This window comes from Scyliorhinus torazame, chromosome 3, assembly GCF_047496885.1.
Source record: "Scyliorhinus torazame isolate Kashiwa2021f chromosome 3, sScyTor2.1, whole genome shotgun sequence".
NCBI lineage: Eukaryota > Metazoa > Chordata > Chondrichthyes > Carcharhiniformes > Scyliorhinidae > Scyliorhinus > Scyliorhinus torazame.
Window position 1 is genome coordinate 187029391 of NC_092709.1, and position 26484 is coordinate 187055874.

A 26484-nucleotide genomic window follows, 5' to 3' on the forward strand; every position below is an offset into this window, starting at 1 on the left:
TCGAGTCTGCACCGGCTCTTGGAAAGAGCACCCTACCCAAGGTCAACACCGCCACCCTATCCCCATAACCCCACCCAACACTAAGGGCAATTTTGGACACTAAGGGCAATTTATCATAGCCAATCCACCTAACCTGCACATCTTTGGACTGTGGGAGGAAACCGGAGCACCCGGAGGAAACCCACGCACACACGGGGAGGATGTGCAGACTCCGCACAGACAGTGACCCAAGCCGGAATCGAACCTGGGACCCTGGCGCTGTGAAGCAATTGTGCTATCCACAAGGCTACCGTGCTGCTGCTGGTCAACTGTCTTCCCTCTAACGTTCCCCTAGGTAGTCGAGAAATGGCTGCCACCGCCTGGTGAACCCTTGAGCCGATCGTCTCAGGGCAAACTTTATCTGCTCCAGTTTAATGAACCCCGCCATATCATTTACCCAGGCCTCCAGTCCGGGGGGGGTTTCGCCTCCTTCCACATGAGTAGGATCCTGCGCCGGGCTACGAGGGACGCAAAGGCCACAACGTCGGCCTCTTTCGCCTCCTGCACTCCCGGCTCTTCCGCAACTCCAAATAGAGCTAACCCCCAGCCTGGTTTGACCCGGGCCTTCACCACCCGCGAAATCACTCCCGTCACTCCCTTCCAATACCCTTCCAGTGCCGGACACGCCCAAAACATATGCGCGTGGTTTGCCGGGCTCCCGCCACACCTCCCACATTTGTCCTCCACTCCAAAGAACCTGCTCAATCTTGCCCCCGTTGTGTGTGCTCTATGTAGCACCTTAAATTGAATCAGGCTAAGCCTGGCTCATGAGGAAGAGGAATTTACCCTGCTTAGGGCATCAGCCCACATACCCTCCTCTATCTCCTCTCCTAGTTCTTCTTCCCACTTTCCTTTTAGTTCGCCCCCCGACTCCTCCCCCTCTTCCCTCATCTCTCGGTAAATCTCTGACACCTTGCCCTCTCCGACCCACACCCCTGAAAGCACCCTGTCCTGTATCGGGAGCAACGGAAATGCCCTCACCTGTTGTCTAGTAAACGCCCTCACCTGCATATATCTATTGCCCTTAGTGTTGGGTGGGGTTACTGGGTTATGGGGATAGGGTGGTGGTGTTGACCTTGGGTAGGGTGCTCTTTCCAAGAGCCGGTGCAGACTCGATGGGCCGAATGGCCTCCTTCTGCACTGTAAATTCTATAAAAAATTTAAAAAAATTTCCCCGGGGCAACTTATACTTTTCCTCCAATGCTCCCAAGCTCGCAAAAGTCCCATCTATAAATAAATCTCCCACCCTCCTAATTCCCAACTGGTCTGAACTAACCTTGTTGATAATAAGTCATAGGCAGAAAGGTTTAGGTAGAAAAGTAAGCATCAACTCCAAAATTTCCAACATTTTTCAGGGGTGGTGGAAAGAGCAAGAGGATTCAGTTCATGACGTGTGGTGGAGATGGATTAAGTTTCCCAGTAGTCTAGGAAGGCTAATCTTCTCTGGGCAGTTTCTCCTTCCCCGCTCCTGACTCCAGACTGTTTAAATTTTGTAACTTAGTCTGAATTATTTTAAATGTCCATCCTTTGCTGTTAATCTATCCTGTTTTGCTTATTCAGGAGTGCAGGTTTTGAGAGAGAGAAACAGAAACCAAGAGACACCTAAGAAGCATTTATTTTTTTTATGCAACAAAAATTTAAATATGATCATGTGTACATCAAAATGTACACAATAACTACAATGAACAATGTCTGGAATCACAACATTGATGCAACTGTAACGAATTTCACTAAAATAAACAAAGATGAGCGTGAACTGGGAGACAAACTGGTGAAAAATAGGTTTAAAAAAAAATTCAAACATATCAATAAAAACACTCACTCAGTTAAATGCATTAACAATTTGAAATTTTTGAACTGTCTTCACAAGCTGCCAAAATCCAATTTTTTCTAAAACACTTCATTTTTTACATCATTGGTTACAGAGCCTGGTAACTTGAACATCTCATCATAAAACTGGTCTTTCAAAAGTACCTCATTTACTTCAAGATCTGATACAAAAATCTGAAACTCAAACGTTTCCATTTACCTTTCAGAGCAATATAGTTTTATAAGAAAGTAGAACATAAAAGGCCTCTGATAAAATTTCATAAATTAAAAGTACTAAAAGCAGGATTTAAAAGGTAATGTTAGGATAGAGGAAATGTTTGTTTTTAAACATCCTGTTCTAAATTTTACTCTTTCCAATATTCAACGTTTAAAATTGGAATTCAATAAAAACCCATTAAGGAGAGCACTGAACTCCCACTTAAGGGACTCTTAGAACCCTAAATTCAAACACTAGCATAAACAAACATTTGAACTTAGCTAGTTATAGAGGTTGAGCTTGACCAGTTCTCAGTCAGGTTGCTTGATGGTAAAGTTTTGTAGTAAGAATGCTCAACTGTGTAGGGAAGGGGTACAAAGAGAAACAAACAGTCCTATCCCACCCTAGAAAGTGTGTTGCCTATTGGCCACTGGCAACTGTGGAGAAATCCACATATCAGATCAACCCCCACTTTCCTGAGTAAAGGAAGGTAAGCAGAAAAAAATCAGGACACTGAGGGAAAAATCAAAAGGCAGCAATTCCAACACCATTGTCATCACAAGATTTCAGTCTGTATTTACAAAAGACCCAAATTTCCCTGTGCAAATTCTATTAACTGTCAATATAAATGACACAAAAATATGTTATTTTTGTAAACACAGACCCCTGGATAGTCTACAGAAATACCTTGCTGAGATTTATTTTTAAAAGGACAAACAATGTGGATTCAGTGCAAAATTTGAGAGAACAGTGTCAATAATATCCCCAACTTTTAACGGCAGACTAGTATTACGCCTTTTTAAAGTCTTTACTACAACATTTATGGCAGTAGCTTCAAATATTATAAACACATATTCAACTGTTCTTTTAGCCACAGTTTTATTCTGTCACTCACCAAAATCAAATTCTATTCAAATGGGACTATTTTAAATAACACAAATGCTTCTGCCTGCACAAAGTAATACGTAACACGTGACTATAATGCACCACTGCCGACTTCACAAGTCAGTGTAATAACTTGCTATGGAAGGTAAAACTGCTGCAGTAAATTACTAATCCATAATTAAAATGGCTAAATAAAATATCTTGTAACAAAATCATAATCTTGATTATTTTTATGAGAGTCAATAGTTGTTAAGCAATCTTAACATGTAAAGATGCGCATAAAAATAATCCCAGGGAATTTCAATGCCGTTCCTCCAACATTGCAAGTTAAATCTTCAGTTAAAATTTAAATGAATGAGTTCAATAATATCTTAACCAAACTCTGATGCAGTATTGTCCTGATGTTTTGAGGGTGTGGAGTGATGTAAACTAATTTAAGTTTTTGTATAGTATCTCAATCCTTTTATGTGGTACATTTCCCTCAGTGGCAAGGAATACTTCTTTTCTACAGCCTTTGTCTCCTTCCCTTTGGCATGGACTTTCTTCTTACCTACACACAAAAAATAATGAAAAGTTGAAGAAAGCAAAACAAAATAATCTATCTTACTGAACAAGCACATTATATAGATCACTTTGTGAATCCGTGTCCAATATGAGAACAAACTTTGAGTGCTTAAAAATATTTGTGGAAATACCAACTTGCATTTATATCGGTTAGTGTGGAAAAATGTATCCAGGTGCTCCAGAGGAGAGCACATGTGGATGGTTTGTGGAAGGCTTAGGAGAGGTGACTGAAAGTTTGATTTTGGAACTTTGATTTAAGAATGGGTTTGGAGAAGTCTTTTAAAGGGTAGAGAACAAAAGGGGTTCAAGGAGGGAGTTGCAGAGAATAGGGTTGAGATAACATAAGGTTCTGGTGCTCATGGTGAGAGACAGTATTAGGAACACGCAGTCCAGAGTCAGAGGAGCAGCAATAATGGGAAGGCTAGGCAGGGCTGCAGAAAAAGAAAGTGAGGGTTTGGAAAGATTTATAGATGAAGATGAGAATTTTAAATTTGATCCTTTTGAGTGTGGACAGCCAGGGTAGATTAGTGTGAACCAGTATGAATGACAGAATTCAGGCTGACCTGGAGTTTGTGGATGGTGGAGGCTAACAAAGCGGGTGCAGGAACAGCCAAGTCTAGAGGCACTCAGTTTCAACAGTGTTGGGGTGCAGAGTGGCAATGCTGTAGATTTGGAAAGCAGGCGTGATGTGTTGGTTTGAACCTCAAATTTTCTCTCATGCCAAAAATAGTTTGGCATGAGTTCTATTTTGAACGCCTTCCTGTACTCATACAAGAGCCTCAGAACTTTAGTTTTTTGTTTTATTTTGAGTCAATTTGGTACTCTCGTAAAGAATGTCAATATGAAACACTTTACATTCTTTCGCCAATGTCAGCATCAAACAATAGTATCAAGCATAGCACACGAGCCGTCATTCAAATATTCTACATTTGCCCTAATACAAAACCTTGAATTCCTATCGCTAAAGGAAATCTGCAATCCATCAGTCTGTGTATATCAGAACCATAGCGCTAAAGGGGAAAACTCATGTATGCTACACAATCGACAGTGAAGCAGTTCTCATTGGAGAAATGGCCCGTGATGGAAAAATGCTGCAATTCAGAAAGTGTAAATACTCTTGTTTGATAGCATATCAGATCAGGATGAAATTTCACAACTTTTATCTTCTTGATAGTTTGGCCTTTGGTTTTCTAAGGGAGGGAATAGCTTAATAAACTGAAGAGGACAGGATAAAGGATATACTTCATGGCTTGTGTGGATTTTTGTTCATACATTCTCGACTAATCACAGCCTATATTTTCTTGTTGAGATCAGTATGATCAAAATGGCGGTTTCCAAAACTCAACATGGGAGGAGAGTGAGGGAGTGGCAATAATTGTTGGGAAGCATTTCTTTAAAATAAAAATGAGAGATTATTTTAATTTAGAAAAATTCAAAGCTTTTTATCTTGTCAGATGCCATATCATATTACTTCAGTTTTCAGTGTCCATCCACAGATGTTTCAATGCTCAGTCTGTCAATGCCCCAAACAGGGGTTCTTTTATGTCATATCTTAGTATCCTGTCTCAGAAAGTACAAAAAAAATCAAGTATTTGATTGGAAGATTATCCATTACAAAGTACAACCCAAACAAAAACTTTTGAATAATTTTGGAAATTACATATCCAAATCTAAAATTATTGTAGCAATCAAAAGTATTATTTCTAGATATCTTATCTTTGCTTTTCCTGTCTCTTATTGGAATAAGGGGTGACTGCTTTGTTTCACCTTCCAATGGCACTGCTGAGACCAGAAACTCAGTATGAAGGCAACCCCAAACACTTATCTCAATGCAAATTCTAGGTTTACATCATCTAGCTCATCTCCAGGCAAAGTGACTGGAAGATGAGATTGTGAAATAAAATAATATGCTAGAAATACTCAGCAAGTCTGACGGCATCTGCGGAGACAGAAACAGAGTTACTGGTTCAGGCCATCAACCTGAAAAGTTCTCTCTGTTTCTCTCCCCGCAGGTGCTGCCTGACTGGCTGAGAATTTCCAGTATTTTCTACTTGGTTTCAGATTTCCAGCATCTGCAGTATTTTGCTTTTGACTCCAAATTCTGAACCTCTCTTCAAGGACTCTATTCTAACACAAAACAAATGAGAGGACTAGAAGACATAGAAGAGTCACACAATAGGTGAAAGACATTGTTGCAAAAGATGAACTCAAAGTGGAGTCAAATTTGTCCAGTTACTCTGCAACTGGTCTGTTGAACTTGAATCCTTTTAACTTTGTCTCCCAGAAGATAAGATTGTTGGAGTAATTCTTACAATCCCCAAACAAATCTGACTTGAGTGGGAGGATTAGGAAGAGAAGTGGTATGAAGCGGCCTTGAGATTTTCCTGGGAGCACAAGCAGGTACTGCAGCTACATTCCTGCCAGTGACCCTCTTGGACGGTTCCACAGGTATCTATTGACTTGGTCACAAATACTTGTGAATGAATCTGGCTCAGCAAACTGGGTCTCTGACAATTTAAAGACCAGGCATTCCTTCCCATCTCTCCAAATCCAAATATTGGGTTCCATTTCAGAAGTAGACTTCATTATATTGGCAGAATCTTGCCAGTGCTAAGCATTTCCTATTTAATTTGTGGAAAACTTAAAAAGTAGATAGAGAAACCCAAAACAGTTGGCCATTGACTCAAAACAAGACTCACTCCCTTGAGGCAACATCAATCATAAGTACTTGCTGAGAAATAATGTGATGTATTTTTTGACAGAAGCTCCAGAAAGAGTCTTTCATCATCACTGATTACAAGTTAGGTAACAAAACTGATTATTGTCTTTACTGAGGCTTGTCTATTTTACTCAATCAGAAACGTATTCCAGACTTTGAGTTCCCCAAACTAGGACAGACTTGATTGGCATATTAACTGTTCCCTTTGGACTCTTTCACCTAACCCTGATAAGGCCACCTTTAATATTTTCATGTTGTCTTTTCTAATTAGATTTTAACATTGGTCATTAATACTACTGCACCTTAAGGAAGCCTCCCTCTGCTAGTTTTGTGTTATCAACCTCATTCTGGCTGCTCTCACAAGATTTAAACAAATCCAGTTCCTCAGCTGAACTTTCTGGAGTAGATTCTAGTTCCATCACTGAATATCCATCACTGTCCAAAACCTGGATTCTGAAAAATAAGGAGGGCTAGAAGTCAACAGCAAGAAATTCCACTCTTTTCCTTTAAATTGGTGTTATATTTGCCTAGTTATCAACTAGATAAAGTTTGTCAAGATAGAGTGAAAGTAACTTCAGATAAAAAAAAGCATCAGACAATAAAGAGAAACAAATATTTTCATCAAAATGCTTCCCTCAAAAAAAACTACCTTTGTAGATCCATTTGTCTCTGTGCTGGTGCTCGCTTGACATTTGTTTCTTGCTGTTTTGATACTTTAACATTTGTTGTTTCTGCTTCTGCGGGGCCTTCCTGGCTGGCTGTAACTCGTTTTCTGCCTCTTCCTGCAGTTTTGTTTGGGTCTGCATTCTTCGCAGTATTACTTTCAGATACAACTTTGGGAGGACGACCTCGTCTGGCTTTGGGTGGAACTGGTGCTGCTGACTCTTCAGATTTTCTCTCTTCTGGTATATGCTGAATATTCTCTGAACCAGCTGCAGGTGCTGTCCTTTTCTTTCCGCGTTCTGTACTAGTCTGTGGTGGTAAAGACTGTTCAGAGGACATCTCCTGTTAGAAGGAGGACAGAACGTACACAGAGCAATGCATAATACTGTAACAGATTATTACAGAAATTACTCATGATTTTGCTTTGATTTTTAATTTGTATTAGGTTACAAAATCCACTTAAAAATTACTTTATATCAATACCTGGATGACAAAATGCTGTGCGTCATCTATACATATTTAAAGGAAACCTTAGCATGAGACACAATAGTTTTAATGCACAATCTGTACCTAAGATTTGAAAACAAAGTTGAAGAAAGGATGAAAAGTTTTAGCCTCATTAGTCCATAGTTGGATGTCTTGCAATAACTGCAAAGTTCACTGACATGAATTATCCAGAGCTTTAGAGAGTGGCAAACGTGACACCTTAATCAAGAAAGGGAGCAAGAACATTCCTCGGGCTTCCCGTGGCAGCAATGAGTGAGTGGTCACACATAAGGTGGCTCCTGCCGGAGGTCGGATTTTTTTGCCCTTTCTGCCCGTTTTTACTTGGAAGTTGCAGCTGGATAAAGTGGCAATACTAATGAGTAAGATATTCTCCTTCGGTGGGGAATGTCAAAGGGTTACCAAACAAGGAGTGTGTCAAATAAGGGGCACTCTTCAGAACAGGAGGGCACACGTGGTGTAGCAGGGGAAAATATGATGTAGGAACCGATGCGTCATTACCCGCACAATGGTTGGCAGAGCAGTTGTTGAATTCCTTGTGGCCGGGTTGAAAAAAACAGAGGCAGGCGGCCTCAGAGAATCTGGTGGAGGTGGCAGAGCAGATTTGGGCTGCCCTGGAGAGTTGGAGCAAGACGCTGGAGGCGCAGAGTGCATTGATCCAAAAGGTGGTGGAGGAGGCGGTGATTGATGATGATTGGATTGCCTCGTTGAGGCAGAAATTCTGATGATGGCAGATGGTTAGAGAAAGTTGAGGAAGGACTTACGGTGGCGGCCATGAAGTGAGTGGTCACACATAAGGTGGCTCCTGCCCAAGGTTGGATTTTTGGGTCCTTTACGCCCGTTTTGCAGGGTGTTACAAAGGTGGTAAACAAAGGAGAGAGCTAGTGAGTCTCCTTTGGCAGGTGATGTCTAAGCCCTATCAAATGAGGAGTGCAATGCACAAGTCAGACCAGGAGGACTCTCGAGGTGCGACAGGGGAAAAAATGGCGGCGAGCTCTGTGGTGTCATTGCCCATACAATGGTCAAAGGAGCAACTAGTAGAGTTTTTGACGGCTAAATTGAGAGGAAGACAACCTCGGGAGACTTAGCTAAGGTGGCAGAGCCGATCCGGACTTCCCTAGAGCGGGTGGAGCAGATGCTGGAGGTGCAGAACAAAGCAGAGTGTTGTTCCAGAAGGTGGAGGAATCGGTGGCCGATCATGAAGACCGTTTGGCCTTATTGAAGGCTGAAATGCTGATGATGGTGGAGGGCCAGACATTGTTGCGGGAGAAGGTGGACGACTTGGAGAATCGCTTGAGGCAGAATCTCAGGATTGTGAGGCTGCCTGAAGGGATCGAGGTGCAGGCCATGAAATACGTGTTTCTGATGTTCCAGAAGCTGGTGGGAGAGGGGGGCCTTTGATCAACCTCCTGAAGTGGTTTGGGTACACAGGTCGCTTAGGAGGAGGCCAAAAGTGGGAGAGGTGCCGAGGACGATCATTGTTCAGCTACACCGCTACTTGGAGTAGGATCCAGCGCTGGCGAAGGAGACGCGACAATGTACCTGGAAAGATCATGTGGTTCGCATCTACCAGGACTTGGGAGCAGAGTCGGTCAATTGGCGGGCCGGGTTCAATAGGACTACGGTGGCCCTATTTAGGAAGGAAGTGTGGTTTGGTGTGCTGTATCCTGTTCGTTTGTGGGTGACCTATGAGGGGCAGGAACATTACATTGATATGGCAGAGGTTGAGTAAGTTCCGCAGGGACCATGGAATGCGGGACTTATGAGAACGTTGGAACTTGCTGTGAAGCGTATTGGAGGTGCTATACTCATGGAGGGAGGGGAACTGTTTATGTTTGTGCCTGGTTATTATGATTGGCTTTGTTTATAATACCCACTGGGTTTAGTTGGTTATCTGTGTTAAGGTAGAACTGTTGTAACTTCTTATCCTCCCAGTGTTGGGATCAATGTTTGATGTATATTAACATGTGGGTTTTTTGGTGTGCAGCCTGAGGGTGGAGAGGGAGCAGATGTGAGATGAAGGAATTCGGGAAGACACAGAGGTCGGGTGGGGCAGAGTGGGCGGATGGAGGTTTTTGGGGGAAAAGCTGTTGCCTCAGATGGGGGTCACCCGACCAGCAGGTAGGCTAGTTAAAAGAAGCAAAGTGGAGATAGAGTGGTGGGGAGGGCGCGGGGTGCCTGGGAGGGGATGGTTTTCTTTGTTTGTGGCAGGGTGGGGAGATGGTGACAGTGGGATTTTCAGTGTCTGGATTGAGGGAAGGGTGGGTGGGAGGGATGGGTTGCTGATGTGGAAGGTGTTGGTGTGGCACAGTTGGTTAAGGTGGGATGGTGGTTGACATCTTGTGAAGGGCGGGGGGGTTGGATGGCACATGGGTCTGGAGGAGATCATTAAACAGTGGATACAGCTGATCGGGGTGGGGAGGGGTTCTGGAGCCCTCCAACCAAGCTGATCATCTGGAGCGTTAGGGGGCTGAAGGGGCAGATCAAGAGGTTTTGCACTTAAAGAGATTGAAGGCACATGTGATGTTCATGCAAAGAGACTTATTTAAAAGTTGCAGATCAAACGAGGTTGAGGAAAGGTTGAGTGTGGCAGATGTTTCAGTCAGGGTTGCAGATGACGATGAGGGGGGGCTAGCAGTGTTGGTGAATAAGAGGGTGGTGTTTTCAGCTGGTAGAATTATGGCGGATCCTGGGGGCAGGTTTGTGATGGTGAGCGGGAGGTTGGAGGGGCACCCGTGGTGTTGGTGAATATATATGCCCCCAACTGGGACGATGCAGAGTTTATGAAGGTGTTGGCAAAGGTTGGCGATAGTGGTCTCGGACTACGCACCGCACTTGGTGGACTTGTGTGGAAAGGGGGTTCCCTGCGGCCAATGTGGAGGTTAGATGTGGGATTGTTGGGTGATAAGGGGGTCTGCAAAAGGATCGGGATAGCTCTATGAAATTATGTGGAGCTAAATAGGATGGACAAGGTTTCCACCTCCATAATGTGGGAAGCGCTGAAGATAGTAATGGGCTTGAATTGGGACCCTTCTAGTAGAGATGTATAATCAGTCGGTTGCGAAGGTGAATATTAGAAGACAGTTGAATGTGATCACGATACCTCCGAGGCCAGGAAACGGAAGTGATAGTGCCTATGGATGCAGAGAAAGCGTTCGACCAGTTGGAATGAGGGTATTTGTTTGAGGTGTTGGGACATTTTGGGCAGGGGTTTGTAGATTGGATTAGGTTGTTGTCTGGGGCCGCCACAGAGACTCTTTGTATGAACAATGTGAACTTGGGGTATTTTGGTCTGCATTGTGGAATGATTCAAGGGTGTTCGCGATCTCCTTTGCTTTTCGCTTTGGGGATCGACCCTCTGATGATTGCACTAAGAGCCTTGTGAGGGGATGGGGGGGGGGGGGGGGGGGGGGGGGGGGAGGAGAAGGGGGGGGGGGGAGGTGCGGGGGAGCCGGGGGGGGGGTGGGGGGAGGGGGGGGGGGGGGGGGGGGGGGGGGGGGGGGGGGGGGGGGGAAGAGAAGAATAGAGCACCCGGTCTCCGTATATGCAGATAGGCTTCTGCTGTATATTATGAACCTGCTGTAAAGCTTGTTAATACCATGAGGGTACTGGGGGAGTTTGGCTCATTCTCAGGGTATAAACACAGCATGGGGAAAAGCGAGGTATTCCCGGTCAGTGTATGGGTGAGGGTGAAGGGCTTGGACAAGTTGCCATTTTGGCTGGTCAGGGAGAGTTTCCGATACATAGGGATACGAGGATACGACGGGCACATAGTTGGGCCCAGTTCCTTAAGCATCCTCATGTGCGAGATTGAGTCTCATCCAGTTCAAGGTGGTGCACATAATAGTGTCTAGGATGAATCGTTTCTTTTCAGAAGGGGATAGGTGCGGGCAGTGCCTAAGGGGACTGGCGAATCGTGTCCTCATGTTTTGGGCTTGCCCGAAGTTTGAGAGGTTTTGGGAGGTCTTTGCAGGAACTATGCTGAAGGTGCTGGGGTGAAGGTGGCTCCAAGCCCGTGGCGGCAATATTTGGACTTTTGGAGGATCCGGGAGTGCAGGTGGGGAGAGAGGCTGACGTGGTTACCCTTTGCCTCCCTGACTGATAGCCCGGAGGTGGATACTGCAATAGTGGAACTCGGAGCCACCTAAACTGATGGTGTGGCTGAGTGGCCTGGCAGAGTTTCTGCACCTGGAAAAGATAAAGTTTGTGATCAGAGGTGCAGATGAGGGGTTCTTTGAGGCGGAGGTTGTTTATAGACTTCTTAAAAGAGTGGTAAAACATCAGGAGGGATGTTGGAGGAGGTTGTTTTTTGCTATTACAGTTGGAAAATGGGGGGTGGGGCTGGGACGGAGGGGTTTAGGTGTTTGGAGTGTGAACATTTTTTTTTCTCCCTCCTGCATAAAACAGAAAATGCCTTGAATAAAAATACTGTTTAAGTTGAGGGAGAAAGTTGATGACTTGGAGAACCGCTCAAGGAGGCCGAACCTGAGGATTGTGGAACTGCCTGAAGGTATTGAGGGGACAAGGAACACGGAATATGTGACCAAGATGTTTGAGAAGCTGGTGGCAGAGAAGGTCTTCAACCGCCTTCCTGAGGTTGTCCGGGCACCAGTCGTTGAGGAGCCAACCGAGAGCAGAGTAGTTGCTACGGGTAATCATTGTGCGACTATACGGTACCTAGACAAGGAAAAGATCCTGAGGTAGGTAAAGCAGATGCGGGATCGCACCCGAGAAGCCTATGTGGTTCATATTTACCAGGAGTTGGGAGCGGAGCTGGCCGAGAGACGGGTCGGGTTTTATAGGGCCAAGGCAGCCTTATTTAGGAACAAGGTGCAGTTCGGGATGATGCACCCTGCTCACCTGTGGGTCACACAGTGGGGAAAGAGTACTACTTCCAGAAGATGAGGCAAGTAACCTTTTAAGGGACCATGGGCTGGGGGAAGTTTGAAGACTTTGGATTTTGGGTAATTCCACCTGTGACCTGGACTTGGGAAATTTTATTCAGCGGGAGGGAGGGTCAGTTTGTTTGCGCATGCGGTTGTTATGTACTTATTTTAGTATTACTTACTCTGTAATTATGTTGAAGATGAATTTTGTACTATTTTATTCTGTGTTTGAGGGTGTTTTGAATATTAAAATATGTGGGGTTCGTGGGCAATATGGAGGGAGTGAGGGTGGGGATAAAGGAGCTTGGTGCGACGTGGTGATAAGGTGGGGCAAGGGAATAAGGGGGCTACGTTATAAACAAAGCATGTCCTTTGCCTTAGTGGGGGACATCATGCTAGTAGATATGCTAGTTAACGGAAGCAAAGTTGGGGGGTGGGGGGGGAGAGGGAAAAAGAGTTTGGTGGGTTATGGTGGAGGGGTTGAGGTGGGGCTTCCTTTTTTTTGGGGGTGGGGAGGTGTCAGAGAGTGGCTGACGTCGAAGGCTTCTTTTTTGGAGGTGGTGGTTGGAGGCGGATGGCGATCTTGGGGTGACCCGGGTGGCAGGCGAGACAAGGGGAGTCCATTGAAAATTGTGTATGGCTGATCAGGGAGACGGGGGACGACGACTGTGGGTGTAGATCCCATCCCCCCCGACCAGATTGGTGTCATGAAACCTGAGGGGTCTGAATGGACCGATCAAGAGGCCCTGCGTTTCCGCTCATGTCAAGAGGTCGAAGGCAGATGTAATTTTTATGCAGGAGACACATCACACTATGTATGCTGAGGAAAGGTTGGGGACTTGGGGGGGGGGGGGGGGAAAGAAAGCACTGGGAACTGCGATGTTAATTAATAAGAGCGTGGCTTTATCAGTGAATAGCATAGTGGGGGACTCAGAGGGCAGATATGGTATGGTGAGTGGGAGATTAGAGGGGGTGCCCGTGGTGCTGGTGAATATCTATGTCCCCAATTGGGACGATGTGGATTTTATTAAGAGGGTGTTGGCAAAGGTTCCGGAGCTTATTTTGTCTGTGGGGAAGGAGGTGGGGCAGATACGCTGGGTTAGAGGGATGTTTTACGTTATGGCTTGGGGAGAAGGTCAGTAGGCTGCTCGTGCACCAGTTGAGTTGACAGGCGGTGGCGAGTGAGATTGGACAGATAAGGGATTCAGGGTGGTCACTGAGCCAGTAAGGTGAACGGGGTGTTTGAGTCCTTCCACCGAAGTTGGTGGAGTTTTGGGAGGCTTTTTCAGGGGTTATGTCGGAGATTTTGTGGGTGAAGGTGGCCCCGAGTTCTTGGGTAGCGATGTTCGGGGTGTTGGAGGATCCGGGAGTGCAGGTGGGGAGAGAGGATGATGTGTTTGCCTTTGCCTCCCTGATAGCCAGGAGGCAGATCTTGCTGGGTGGAGCCCCCCAAAGCTGCAGGATGGGCGAGTGGCCTGGCATAAATCCTACATTTGGCAAAGATAAAATTTGCCATTAAGGGGTCAGAAGGGGAGTTCTTCTCGAGGTGGTTGTTCGTCGCCATCTTTAAGGAGTAGTAGATGTCAGTTTGGAGGGTTTTATTATGGCTTATCTTTGTTTTACATGATAATGATAAAGTGGGGCATGCGGTGGGGAGGAGTTTTTGTATTGTGGCACATGTATGAAGATTAATGTTTCCTGTCTTTTGCATATGAATGGAAAATGTCGTGAAGATGAATATATTGTTTTATAAAAGAAACATCAGGAGAAAAACAAGTCAACAGGCACCTGGAGACATTTGAGTTAATTGTGAGCTAGGATGGATTGTAAACGCCAGATCATGTTTGCTTTGACTAATCTAACTGAATATTTTTGATAACATGACAGAGGAGATTGATGAACAGAAAGCAAAGGATGTTGTCTGCATGGATTTTAAGAAAGCATTTGACATGCACTACATTAAAGGCTGGTTAACAAAGTCGAGGTTGATGGAATAAGATGGTCAGTGTTGGCTTAAATGGGTGGCACCAGTGGCGCAGTGGTTAGCACTGCTGCCTCACAGCACTGAGGACCCGGTTCGATCCCGGCCCTGGGTCACTGCCCGTGTAGAGTTTGCACATTCTCCCCGTATCTGCGTGGGTCTCACCCCGACAACCCAAAGGATGTGTAGGGTAGGTGGATTGGTCACGCTAAATTGCATCTTAATTGGAAACAAAAGTGTTGATTTGAATGAGAAAATCGTTTAAGAACAGAAAACAGCAAGTTGTTTGCTTTTTTGGACAGGAGCATGATAGACAGAGGTGTTCCCAAAGTTCAGGACTACGGATTTTTAAAGAAATGTATACAAATTACTAGATATCGGAGTACAGAATAAATGTCAAAATTTGCCTATGATACCAAACTTGAGGGTCTGGCAAACAGTAAGGGTGATGCAGAAAATTGTGAGGGGATGTATTTTGGCAAAAGGGACTGAGCAATCAATAACACAGTTCTAAAGAGTGTTCAGGGACAAAGGTGTTCAGAAATTCATGTGCATGGATCTTTGAAGGTGGGCATATCGAGAGCAGTTAGCAAAGCAGCATCCAGTTCTGGTCACCATACTTGAGGAAGGATGTGAGGATCCTTCAGAGGGTGCAGAGAGATTTACCAGAATGCTTCCAGGAATGGAGGATTTTAGCTACAAAGTTAACTTGGAGAAAGCTGATGTTGGTATCCTTGGGAGATTGAGGAAATATTTGATAGTGATGTACAAAATGACGACAGGTTCAGATGAGGTAGACAAAGAAAAGCTAATGGTTCGGAAACTATGAAATAGATTTAAGATTTTGGGCAGATGTGGGATTGCGGAGAAGGATTTTTTAATATGCTGTTTATCAGGGTGGTGGAAGCAGATATGACAAATGATTTCAAAAGAAAGTTGGATGGGCGTTTGAAGGAAATAAACTTGCAGGGCGGCATGGATAGAGCAGGGAATGGGGCTGACCGGATCCCTCTGCAGAGAACTGACATGGACTTGATGGGCTATATAGCCACCTTCTGCGACATAATGACTAGGGCAATGAAAGAGCCCCAAGATCAGATTTAGTGAGCTGAAATTATGGCTGCTTGGTCCTGGCTGTCAATTTCTGTTCATTAGAAATGGTAATTGGTCATAAAGGCTCTCTGTTTTCTTTTCAAACTGCAAGACTGAAGTATATGGACTCCACAACTCTGCTTCAAACCAGCACAGCAGTCATTTTTCCTTCTTAGCTAGGAGATATTTTATATTTTTGTGGGGGACAGAGGCAGCAGCGAGGGGGAGGAGTAAATAAGAGAAAAGTGCATTTTATATGAAATTTATTTCCTGTCCCCTCCAAGAGAAATTTTCTCTTCTAAGGTCAGGATATGCTACACTGACCCTTGGAGTTCAGGATCCAAATACCGTATATACTGCACCTTGTTTCTGACTGGTTCATCTTTCTTCTCCGTTTTCGCTGGTACAACTGTAAGTAATATTACTGGATTTTCCTCATTCTCACTAACTTCGGTTTCAGGAACTTCTGAATTTGGTTCCCTGTGATACAAAGTAAACAAATATGCTAAGATTTCTTCTGAAGTCATTAGCAGTATACCAAAGTGAATGTAGGATTTTTTTCATTCAATTGGTCGCTCAGCAAATGTCACCATAAACATACTTTCAAACGGAATTAGCAATATTAAAATATAAAAGTAAAATGTTGCGGATGCTGGAAATCGGAAATAAAAACAAAGTGCTGGCAGGATCAGTGGAGAGAGAAACAGAGCCAATGTTTTGAGTCGATATGACTCTTCTTTGGAACTGATGGGAAGTATCCTCCCTCCTTGGTAGGTCATTGGCTCAGTAGGTAGTGCACCTACATCTGAACCAGAAGCTTCAGGTTCAAGTCTCATTCCAGGTCTCGTTGGCCACAGTTTATTGTGCAGTTCAACAGATTGATAATAAGACCATAAGACATAGGAGAAGAATTAGGCCACTCGGCCCATCGAGTCTGCTCCGCCATTCATTCATGGCTGATAATTTCTCATCCCCATTCTCTTGCCTTCGTCCCATCACCCCTGATCCCCTTATTAATCAAGAACCGATCTATCTCTGTCTTAACGACACTCAGTGAATTGGCCGCCACAGCCTTCTGCGGCAAAGAGTTCCACAGATTCACCACCCTTTGGCTGAAGAAATTCCTCCTCATCTCTGTTTTAAAGGATCGTCCCTTTAGGCTGAGATGGTGTCCTCTGGTTCTAGTTTTTCCTACAAGTGGAAACATCCTTTCCACGTCCACTCTATCCAGGCCTCGCAGTATCTTGTAAGTTTCAATAAGATCTCCCCTCATCCTTCTAAACTCCAACGAGTACAGACCCAGAGTCCTCAACCGTTTCTCATACGACAAGTTCTTCATTCCAGGGATCATTCTTGTGGACCTCCTCTGGATCCTTTCCAAGGCCAGCACATCCTTCCTTAGACACAGGGCCCAAAACCGCTCACAATACTCCAAATGGGGTCTGATCAGAGCCTTACACAGCTTCAGAAGTACATCCCTGGTTTTGTATTCTAGCCCTCTTGACATGAATGCTAACATTGCATTTGCCTTCTTAACTGCCAACTGAACCTGCACATTAACCTGAAGAGAATCGTGAACAAGGACTCCCAAGTCCCTTAGTGCTTCTGATTTCCTAAGCATTTCCCCATTTGGAAAATAGTCTATGCCTAAATTCCTCCTTCCAAAGTGTATAACCTCTCACTTTCCCACATTGTATTTAATTTGCCACTTCATTGCCTGCTCCCCGAGCTTGTCCAAATTCTTCTGCAGCCCCCTTGCTTCCTCAATACTACCTGTCCCTCGCCAGATTTTTGTATCATCTGCAAACTTACCAACAGTGCCTTCAGTTCCTTCTTCCTGATCATTAATGTGTATTGTGAAAAGTTGTGGTCCCAGCACAGACCCCTGAGGCATACCACTAGTCACCGGCTCCCATCCTGAAAAAGACCCCTTTATCCCCACTCTCTGCCTTCTGCCAGTCAGCCAATTCTCTATCCATGCCAGGATCTTATCCTTAACACCAGGAGCTTTTAACTTATTTAACAATCTCCTAATCGGCACCTTGTCAAAGGCCTTTTGGAAATCTAAATAAATCACGTCCACTAGTTCTCTTTTGTCTAACTTCCTTGTTACCTCCTGTCAGGTGGATGTACCTTTAAGAAATGGGTGTTTATCAAACAGCTGCAGTGGTGTCAGTGTGTGGGTGGAGCTGGGCTCTGCTCTGCTTTTTACTTTCATTTTGTGCTGAAAGCTGGTTTTGGCTCTGTGTTTAGTTTCGCTTTCAGTTGGAGAGCTGCATGTAAACCAAGCAGATGTGTATTGATCTTTCTCTCTAAAAGTAAAGAATATCTTCAGCTCATTGATGATTTCAAAGTAATACCTGTTTCTGTAGAGAATTTAAACCTGCTGTCTTTGTTAAAATGTGTTTTGGGGTGAAGGATTTTGTTAGGAAAGTTACTAGGGTTTCCTATAGAATATTGTATTTGGGAAAATTTCAGTGTTTGTAGTTGATAAACTGTAAACTGTGTTTATAAAATGTTAACTGCATTCATAGAATAAACATAGTTTTTGTTTAAAAATACGTTTAGATCTCTGTTGCATCACGCCTGTAAAGTGGGTCCTTGTGCTCCCCATAACCAAAATCTATTAAAAGTTGTGGGTCAGGTGAACTCCATGATACACTTTGGAGTTTTCTAAACCCTGGTCCATAACACTCGCTAACCAGCTTATAATTTCCCATCTTCTGCCTCCCTCCCTTCTTAAACAGTGGTGTTACATTAGTCACTTTCCAGTCCTCTGGGACCCTTCCTGCCTCCAGTGATTCCTGAAAGATCATCACTAATGCCTCCACAATTTCCCCAGCTATCTCTTTTAGGACCCTGGGGTGTAGTCCATCCGGTCCAGGTGACTTATCCACCTTCAGACCTTTCAGTTTCCCCAGAACCTTCTCCTCAGTAATGGTCACTGCACTCATCTCTGCCCCCTGGTGTCTTCCACCGTGAAGACTGATGCAAAGTAACTATTCAGTTCGTCTGCCATTTCTTTGTTTCCTATTATTATTTCTCCAGCCATATTTTCCAGTGGGCCAATGTCTATTTTTGTCTCTCTCTTACCTTTTATATATTGAAAAAAACTCTTCCTATTTTCCTTCTAACCCTTCCAACACTTCCCCATCATCCCCCAAAGAAAATAAAGTGTGAAGATACAAAACAAACAAACTCGGTATCTTCATATAAGCCATGAACATAGATTGAAAATAGCTGAGACCTTGGCATCAATTACCACCCACACTAAGAACTTGCCAAACTGAAATGTACTCATTTATTCAGACGGTCTGTTTTCTGTCCTTTAATCAATCTTATATCCATGCCAATATTTTACCCAATACAAGAGCCCTCATCTTGTGCAACATCCTTTGTGTGGCATCTATTGAATGACGTTTGAAAATATTGATGGGATCTAATTGGAGTTCTGTACAGCTGAAAGATAATTTCCACTCCTTTGTATTCCAGAATCTTTGAGATAAAGGCTAATTTTCAAAAATATTACTTTTTCTACCCATCCACCAGCTTTGTGATTGCTATACTTTTACATTTCCTTGCCCCTCCATTGTTCTCAGTTTATTGCATTTAGACAATACTTGGATATATCTTTCTTTGTCGAAGGTGTATAACCTTAGATTCTCCAACACTGAATTCATCTGCCACAGTTTTACCCACGCACAATCTATCAATGCCCTTTTGCAACTTTTTGTTCCCATGTAGACTCCTGATTGCACGATTTCTATTATCTATTTCTTTCTGCGATCTATCTCTATACATTCTTTATTCATCCCTTCATCCAATTATAAATAGTGAAAAACCAGACATAGAACACTGGGGAAATAACACGAGTCACGTTCTGCCAAATCGAGTACATAATCATTATCTCTACTATTTGTCCTCCATCTCCTAATCAGTTCCTTAACGAAGACAGCAGGTTGGGTCCCAGTCTATGCGCTGTCATTTAAAAAAAAGTATTGTGTAGAACCTTGACAAATGCCTTCTGGTTCTTCATCAAGTAATATCCAGAGGCACCACTCTTATCCATCACCAAAGTTAGCTTCTCAAAAAAGTTCAACCAATTCATTAGGCAAGACTTGCCTTTTACAAATCCATGCTGGCTCTCTCTCATATTTGTCCAAATGCTCAGTCTCACTGAACCTAATAATAGATTCTACCAACTTTCCCTCAACTGGCATTATAATAATAATCTTTTTATTGTCACAAGTAGGGGCTGGTTTAGCACAGTGGGCTAATTAGCTGGCTTGCAATGCAGAACAATGCCAGCAGCATGGTTCAATTCCTTTACCAGCCTCCCCGAACAGGCGCCGGAATGTGGCAACGAGGGACTTTTCACAGTAACTTCATTGAAGCCTACTTGTGACAACAAGCGATTATGTTATTATTATTAAGTAGACTTACATTAACACTGCAATGAAGTTACTGTGAAATGTCCCTAGTCGCCACATTCCGCCACCTGTTCGGGTACTGATAAGCCAATAATTTCCTAATTTATCTCACTTTCCCTTAAATAATAGAGTGGTATGGGCAATTTTCCAATCCAAAGGGACAAATTCCTAAACGTTTGGAAGATCATGACTAACATCCAATTTCCTCACCAGTTAATCAGTTTTATCTATTTTTAATAGGTTCGCCATTACCATTCATTTTAAACAATGCTTACATCAAATCTAGTTTGTTCCTCCCATGATTTATTTTTATTTTTCCTTGCAAGTCTGGTACCTTAAGGCCGATACAAAGCAGTTTAGTCTGCCTTTCCTGATTTCCAATTATATTACCTGCATCTGTCACACAGAGGCTCATTACTCTTAGCCACCCTTTTACTCTTAGTACATCCTATGCTATGCCCTTTCCCACCAGCAGGACAGACCCCTGAGAGTTTGCAATACAATGGTATACATTTGGGAGGGAGTGGCCCTGGGAGTCCTTGTGGCATCACATCAAGCATAGGCAAGGAAACCTCCTACTAATTACCACCTGCTGTCTTCCCATAGCTGGCGAATGAGTAATTTACCATATTGAACACCACTTAGAAGAAGCATGAAGGGGAGTGAGGTCACGGAATGTACTCCATTTATTTTAACTTCAATGTCCATCACCAAGAGTGGTTGGATAACAACGACTGACTAAGCTGGCCAGGTCATGAAGGGCACATCTGCCTCTCTGCTCCTACAACGGGGGTGCAAGAATAAACAACAGAGGGAAGAACCTATTTCACCTAATCCTTACTAATCTACCTCTCACAGATAGAGATGACAGTATTGGTAGAGGTGACCACTGCAGAGACATTGTGCATCAGATTGAGGACTCCCTCCATGGTGTTGTTCAGCACTGCCAGTGCAATAAATTAGATAGATTGAGAACACATCTAATTAATCAAAAAGCAGCTACAGAATTGTTTACAACCACAATTTGGTATTAATCTCACTTAATATCTGGCATTTATGTCACTCTACCATTACGATCAACTCAGGGGATTACACTGGTTCAATGAGGGGTGCAGGAGAACATGCCAGGAGCAACACCAGGCATACTTAAAAATGAGGCAACAACCTGGGATCACTTGCATACTCAACAGAGGAAGCAGCATGCTACAGAAAGAGCAACTTGAATCCACAACCAATGAATCAGGCAGAAGCTCTGCAGTCCTACCACATCCTCTCATGAATGGTTGGGGCATTTAAACGTTGAATTGGAGGAGTCGGCTCTTCAAATATCCCCAGACTCAGTGGTAAATAAGCTCAGAACAGCAGTCCAGAAGACAAGACTACTTAATTGCAACCATCTGCAGCCAGAAATGCTGTTAGGATGGATCCATCTTTTTTCTCCTCCGGAGGTCCCCACCATCAAAGATGGCAGTCTTCTACCAATTCAATTCATTCCACGTGATATATTAAGAAATGATTGAAAGCACTGGATACAGTGAAGGCTATGGACACAGACAATATCTCAGCGGCTGCACTGGAGAGTTATGATCTGGATCTAGCCCTTAGCTAAGCTGTTCCAGTGCAGCCACATCACAGGCATCGATTTGACAATATGGAAACACACCAGAGGATCTCATTGCAGTTTTGGTCCAAACGTGGACAAAAAAGCTGCCAGAGGCAAGGTGGGAGTGACTGCCTTTAGTGACATTAAGGCAGCATTTGACAAGTCTAGCAAAATTGAATCAATGGGAATCAGGAAGATAGGTCTCCACGGGAGAAAGCTCCACTGATTGATTCAAACCTAGAGCAAGAGGTTTGTGGTTGTTGGAGGTCAACTATCTCAAACCCAGAACATCACTGGAGACTTTCAAGGTAATGCTATATGATGCCCAACCATCTCCAGCTGCCACATCAATGATTTTTCATTCATCATATGATTAGAAGATCACTGATGATTGCAGTGTCTGGTTCCATTTGCAACTTGTCAGATACCGTAAAAAACATGGCCAGATGCAGCAAGATCTGTCCAGCATTCTGGTTTGGCCTAACGGACTTCCGGTGGCAGCCATGAGTAAGCCGTCGCACAAAAGGTGGCTCTTGTCCAGGACCTCTGGTTTAGGCCTTTTAACTGGACCAAACGAGCACCCAAAGGGCGAAAAATCCCCCAAACTAACCTCCCATTTACCGTGAAGTCAGCTACAATGCTGAAAAATGAGCAATCCAGCCGTAAAGCCAGCACAGTAGCACAGTGGTTAGCACTGTGGCTTCACAGCACCACAGTACCAGGTTCGATTCGCCCGGCTGGGTCACTGTCTGTGCGGAGTATGCACGTTCTCCCCATGTCTGCGTGGGTTTCCTCTGGGTGCTCCGGTTTCCTCCCACAGGTCTGGAAAGACGTGCTGTTAGGTAATTTGGACATTCTGAATTCTCTGTGTACACGGACAGGCGTCGTAATGTGGCGACTAGGGGCTTTTCACAGGAACTTCATTATAATGTAAGCCTACTTGTGACAATAAAGATTATTATTATTATAAAAGCAGGGAGATGAAAACATCAACCTCGGAGCAGGGAAGCCCTCCTGGCAACACGGAGCCGGAATTGTCAGTGCAGACTCAGGTGATGATGGAAAAGATGATGGAGTTTATCATCACCGAGCTCCAGAGGCATAGGGCAGCAATGAAGGTGGACCTCTTGGCAGCAGTAGAGACCACGAACACCCCCTTAAAGGAGGCAACAAGCAGAGTAGAGTGACGGCTTGGGGCCCAAGAGGCAACGGTGTGCTCTTCCCCGCCAGACAATGGGTCACCAACCAGGGCAAGATGTATTCCTTCGATTCCCTGGAGGCGGCCAACAGGTTCAGAAGAACAAATTTGATTAGCAACAGCAAAGGACAATGGCCTAAACGCTGTCATTAATGATCCAGAAGGGACAGGGGCAACTGTGCACAGGATAGTGGGGATGGAAGAGAATCAGGTGGGGTTGTAAAAAATGAACCTTGATCCTTTGGGTGGGGGGGTGGGGGGGGGGGGGGGGGGGAGAGAGAGCGCGCTGATACACCGGCGAACAAAGCTGCCATATGGAAGTAAAGGGAAGGGAGCGGCCTTAACGTACCACTCGGGAGGGATGGAGTGGCGGGGGAGCAACAACGCAAGGTGGGCAAGGGGCTATAGGCAAGGAAACAGGAGGATAGGGAAGAGCAGAAAGACTAAGGATTGGGGAAAAGGGAGAGGGGAGGAGCAAGAGGGGAGGTAGAGTGTTGGTTGTATCAGGTTGCATATGGAGACGACGGAAAAGAGGGTGACGGTGGCCACCTTAAATGGCCCGGGAGCAAGAGCTGGCCCAGGCAAACAAGGTCAGACGCACAGGGTGCATGGCTGATCTCACGGGCGGGGGGGGGGGGGGGTGGGGGGGAGGGAGAGGAGGAGAACCCCTCCATTAGGATAGTTACGTGGAACGCAAGGGGCCTCAATGGGCTGGTGAAAAGATCCAGAGTCCTTACCCATCTCAACTGCCTGAGGGTGGAAGTAGCCTTCCAACAAGAGAAGCAACTTAAGAGAAGGGCCGACTGCAGGTAAAGAAGATCTGTATTGTTCCACGTGTGCTTTGACACAAGGGTAAGAGGGTTACCATACTAGCAAACAAGGGAGTCCTAGGGAAGCAATATTAGGAATGGCACAAGAATGGCAGCACGGTGGCACAGCACAGTGGTTAGCACTGCTGCCTCATGGCGCCGAAGTCCCAGGTTTGATCCCGGCTCTGGGTCACTTTCCGTGTGGAGTTTGCACATTTACTCCATGTCTGCGTGTGTTTCGCCCCCACAACCCAAAGATGTGCAGGCTAGGTGGATAGGCCACGCTAAATTGCCCCTTAATAGGAAAAAATGAATGGCACAGGGGCTAAATGCCTTTATGGAGCAGGGGGTTGACACATGGAGGTTCAAATACCTGAGGGAGAAGGTGTTCTGCTTCCTCTCCCAATTGCACAAGGCATAGTCCTGCATAGACTTTGTACAGTAGGGTAAATGGCGCTTCTAGGGTAGGGGGGCTGAATACTCCGTTACAATAATCTCCGACCACACTCAGCACTACATGGACGTGAGGGGCCAGCGCCCCTCTCTAATAAGGCGTTCTGTGAAAAAACATCACAAGCCATCGACGATTAGATGACCTGCAATCAGGGGAGATAGGTCTCACCCACCACGTTCTGGGAGGCACAGAAGGTGGTGATCGGGGGGGGGGGGGGGGGGAGAGAAAGAGGAGGCGAGAGAGAGCTAAGAGGCCTTTAGGGACAGGAAAGAAAGGGCAGTCAGGCAGTGGCTGATCGACCCCATAATTGAAGTGGCTCGGCAGTACTCCACGGTCCCAACCGTGAACTGGTGGAGAGGAAAAAGGTACAGATGGAATTCGACCTGCTTTCCACTGGAAATGCAGTCCACCAGCTCTGCCAGTCATAGGGGCCTTCTAAGAGCATGGAGACAAGGCCAGCTGCCCCCTGACACACCAACTAAGGAATCAGGCTGCCTCAAGGGAAATTGCGCACGTTAGGGACAGGAACAGGCTGGTCGCGGCCCCGAACGAGATCAACAGGGCCTATCCAAACTTCTACCGGGACCTGTCACCTCTGAGTTCCCAGTTCCTCGACGGACTGGAGATACCAGTTGTGGGGGAAGACATGAGACAGGAGCTGGAAGCACCGCTGGGGCTGGATGAGATCATGGAGTGCATTAACTCTATGCAGTCAGGGAAGGCACGGGGACTGGAAGGGTTCCTGGCAGACTTTTACAAAAAGTTTGCGGCAGCACTGGCCCTGTACAAGCGAGAGATGTTGAAAGACTCACTGTCGAAGGGGGCCCTGTCACCCACGCTGAGTTTGCACATTCTCCCTGTGTCTGCGGAGAAGAATCTCAAGATACAGAAAGCTATCCTTCAGAGAGGCAGATACGCGAGAGGCCTGGCCCGCTGAACCTCCTATTGTACCACTGGGTGGCAAACACAGAGAGGGTGAGGGAATGGCTAGGAGGGCTCGAGGTGGAATGGGTTCAAATTCAGACAGGGCTCCTGTCTGGCAATGTCTCTCTGGGCACTAGCCACCGCCTCACTCATGGTCCCCCACAAACATACTCCAGGAGCCCGGTGGTAGTAGCCACATTAAGGACCTGGAACCAGTTCAGGTGCCACTTCAAATTCATTACGATGTCTGTGGAGGCCCCCATCTGAAAGAACCATAAGTTAATAATAATTATTACAATAATAATGTTTATTAGTGTCACAAGTATGCTTACATTAACACTGCAATGAAGTTACTGTGAAAATCCCCTAGTTGCCACAATGCCGCGCCTGTTCGGGTACACTGAGGAAGAATTCAGAATGTCCAATTCACCTAACAAGCACATCTTTCGGGACTCGAACCCCTTACAGCGCCCAGGACCCGGGTTCAATTCCTGGCTTAGCTTTTGTCTTGCGGAGTCTGCACATTCTCCCCGTATCTGCGAGAGTTCCCTCCGGGTGCTCCGGTTCCTCCCACAAGTCCCAAAAGACGTGCTTGCTGGTGGAACATCTTTTTTTTTGGGGTGGGGGGGGAGAGGGGGCACCCACCCCGTAGAGAAGAAGGGAAATAGGCTTGACATTCTGAAGGGCACAGGTCCCTCCAACACATAAAAGGCTAGGGAACCAGAGGAATGGCAGGTTGAGCCAGGAAACAAAAGGGGACTCAAGAGAAGGTCAACTGTCCAGTCCTGCAACATAGCGAATCAACAGAACGTAAATTGCTCACAGGTCACTCATGCCTTTAGTAGAGACACCAAAGTTGCATAATAACTCAATAGCCTGTCATTTGTCTCCTATTTCACTTTTTCCCATCTTCGCTATTTGATGATCAGTGTACTGTTATATTTATCGGTTACTGTAAATAGCATATTTTTTCTGTGTTCTATATACACACCAATGTAAATAATGAAATGCCAATATTTCTGTTACTGGGGTTACTGTTACTGTTGTAATTTCTGATATGTTGGTTTTGTTCTGCTCAGTAATTTTTGAGAAAAATGTTAAAACTCCAATGAAAATATTTTTAAAAAGGTTTGGGCTGACAAATTGCAAGCGACATTTGTGCCAAACAAGTGCCAGGCAATAGCATACTGCAAAAAGGGGAATCTTACCATCTTTCCTCAACATTCAACAGCATTACCATCGCTAAATCCCCCACCATCAACACCACGGAAGTTTACCATTGACCAGAAACTGAACTGGACCAGCCATATAAATACTGTGGCTGTAAGAGCACGTCAGAAACAGAGAACTCGATGGAGAATAGCTCACCTCCTGAATCCTCAAAGCCAATCTAATATCCACAAGTCTGGAGTGTGATGGAATACTCCTCACTTGACTTGATGAGTACAGCTCCAACAATATTCAAGAAGCTCAACTCCATTCATGACAGGACAGTCCACTTGATTGGCATCCATATCCACCACCAGTGCTCAGTGGCAGCAATGTATACCATCTACAAGCTGTACTGCAGCAACCCATCAAGGCTCATTTGTCAGCATCTTCCAAAACCATGACTTCTTATCACCTGGAAGGACAAGAGCAGCGATGCCATTGAACACCACCATCTGCAAATTGTCTGCAAACCACACACTACTCGGACTTGAAACT

The 26484-nt window shown here is 45.0% G+C and overlaps 1 protein-coding gene across 4 annotated transcripts in view; it reads right to left on the minus strand.

The window, feature by feature from the left end:
• Nucleotides 1-1636: 1636 nt before the first annotated feature.
• The window catches only part of pds5a (PDS5 cohesin associated factor A), a 326590-nt gene continuing 301742 nt past the window's right edge, over nt 1637-26484 (minus strand). For 2 of the 4 annotated variants that reach the window (XM_072496598.1, XM_072496599.1), the window contains exons 31-34: nt 15722-15839; nt 6883-7238; nt 6536-6686; nt 1637-3500 (exon numbers count right to left, since the gene is read on the minus strand). In XM_072496598.1, the coding sequence (XP_072352699.1) occupies nt 3456-3500; nt 6536-6686; nt 6883-7238; nt 15722-15839 (670 nt within the window). In that variant the 3' untranslated portion in view covers nt 1637-3455. The remainder of the gene's footprint in view (nt 3501-6535; nt 6687-6882; nt 7239-15721; nt 15840-26484) is intronic. The other 2 variants (XM_072496600.1, XM_072496601.1) reach the window with 2 other exon arrangements.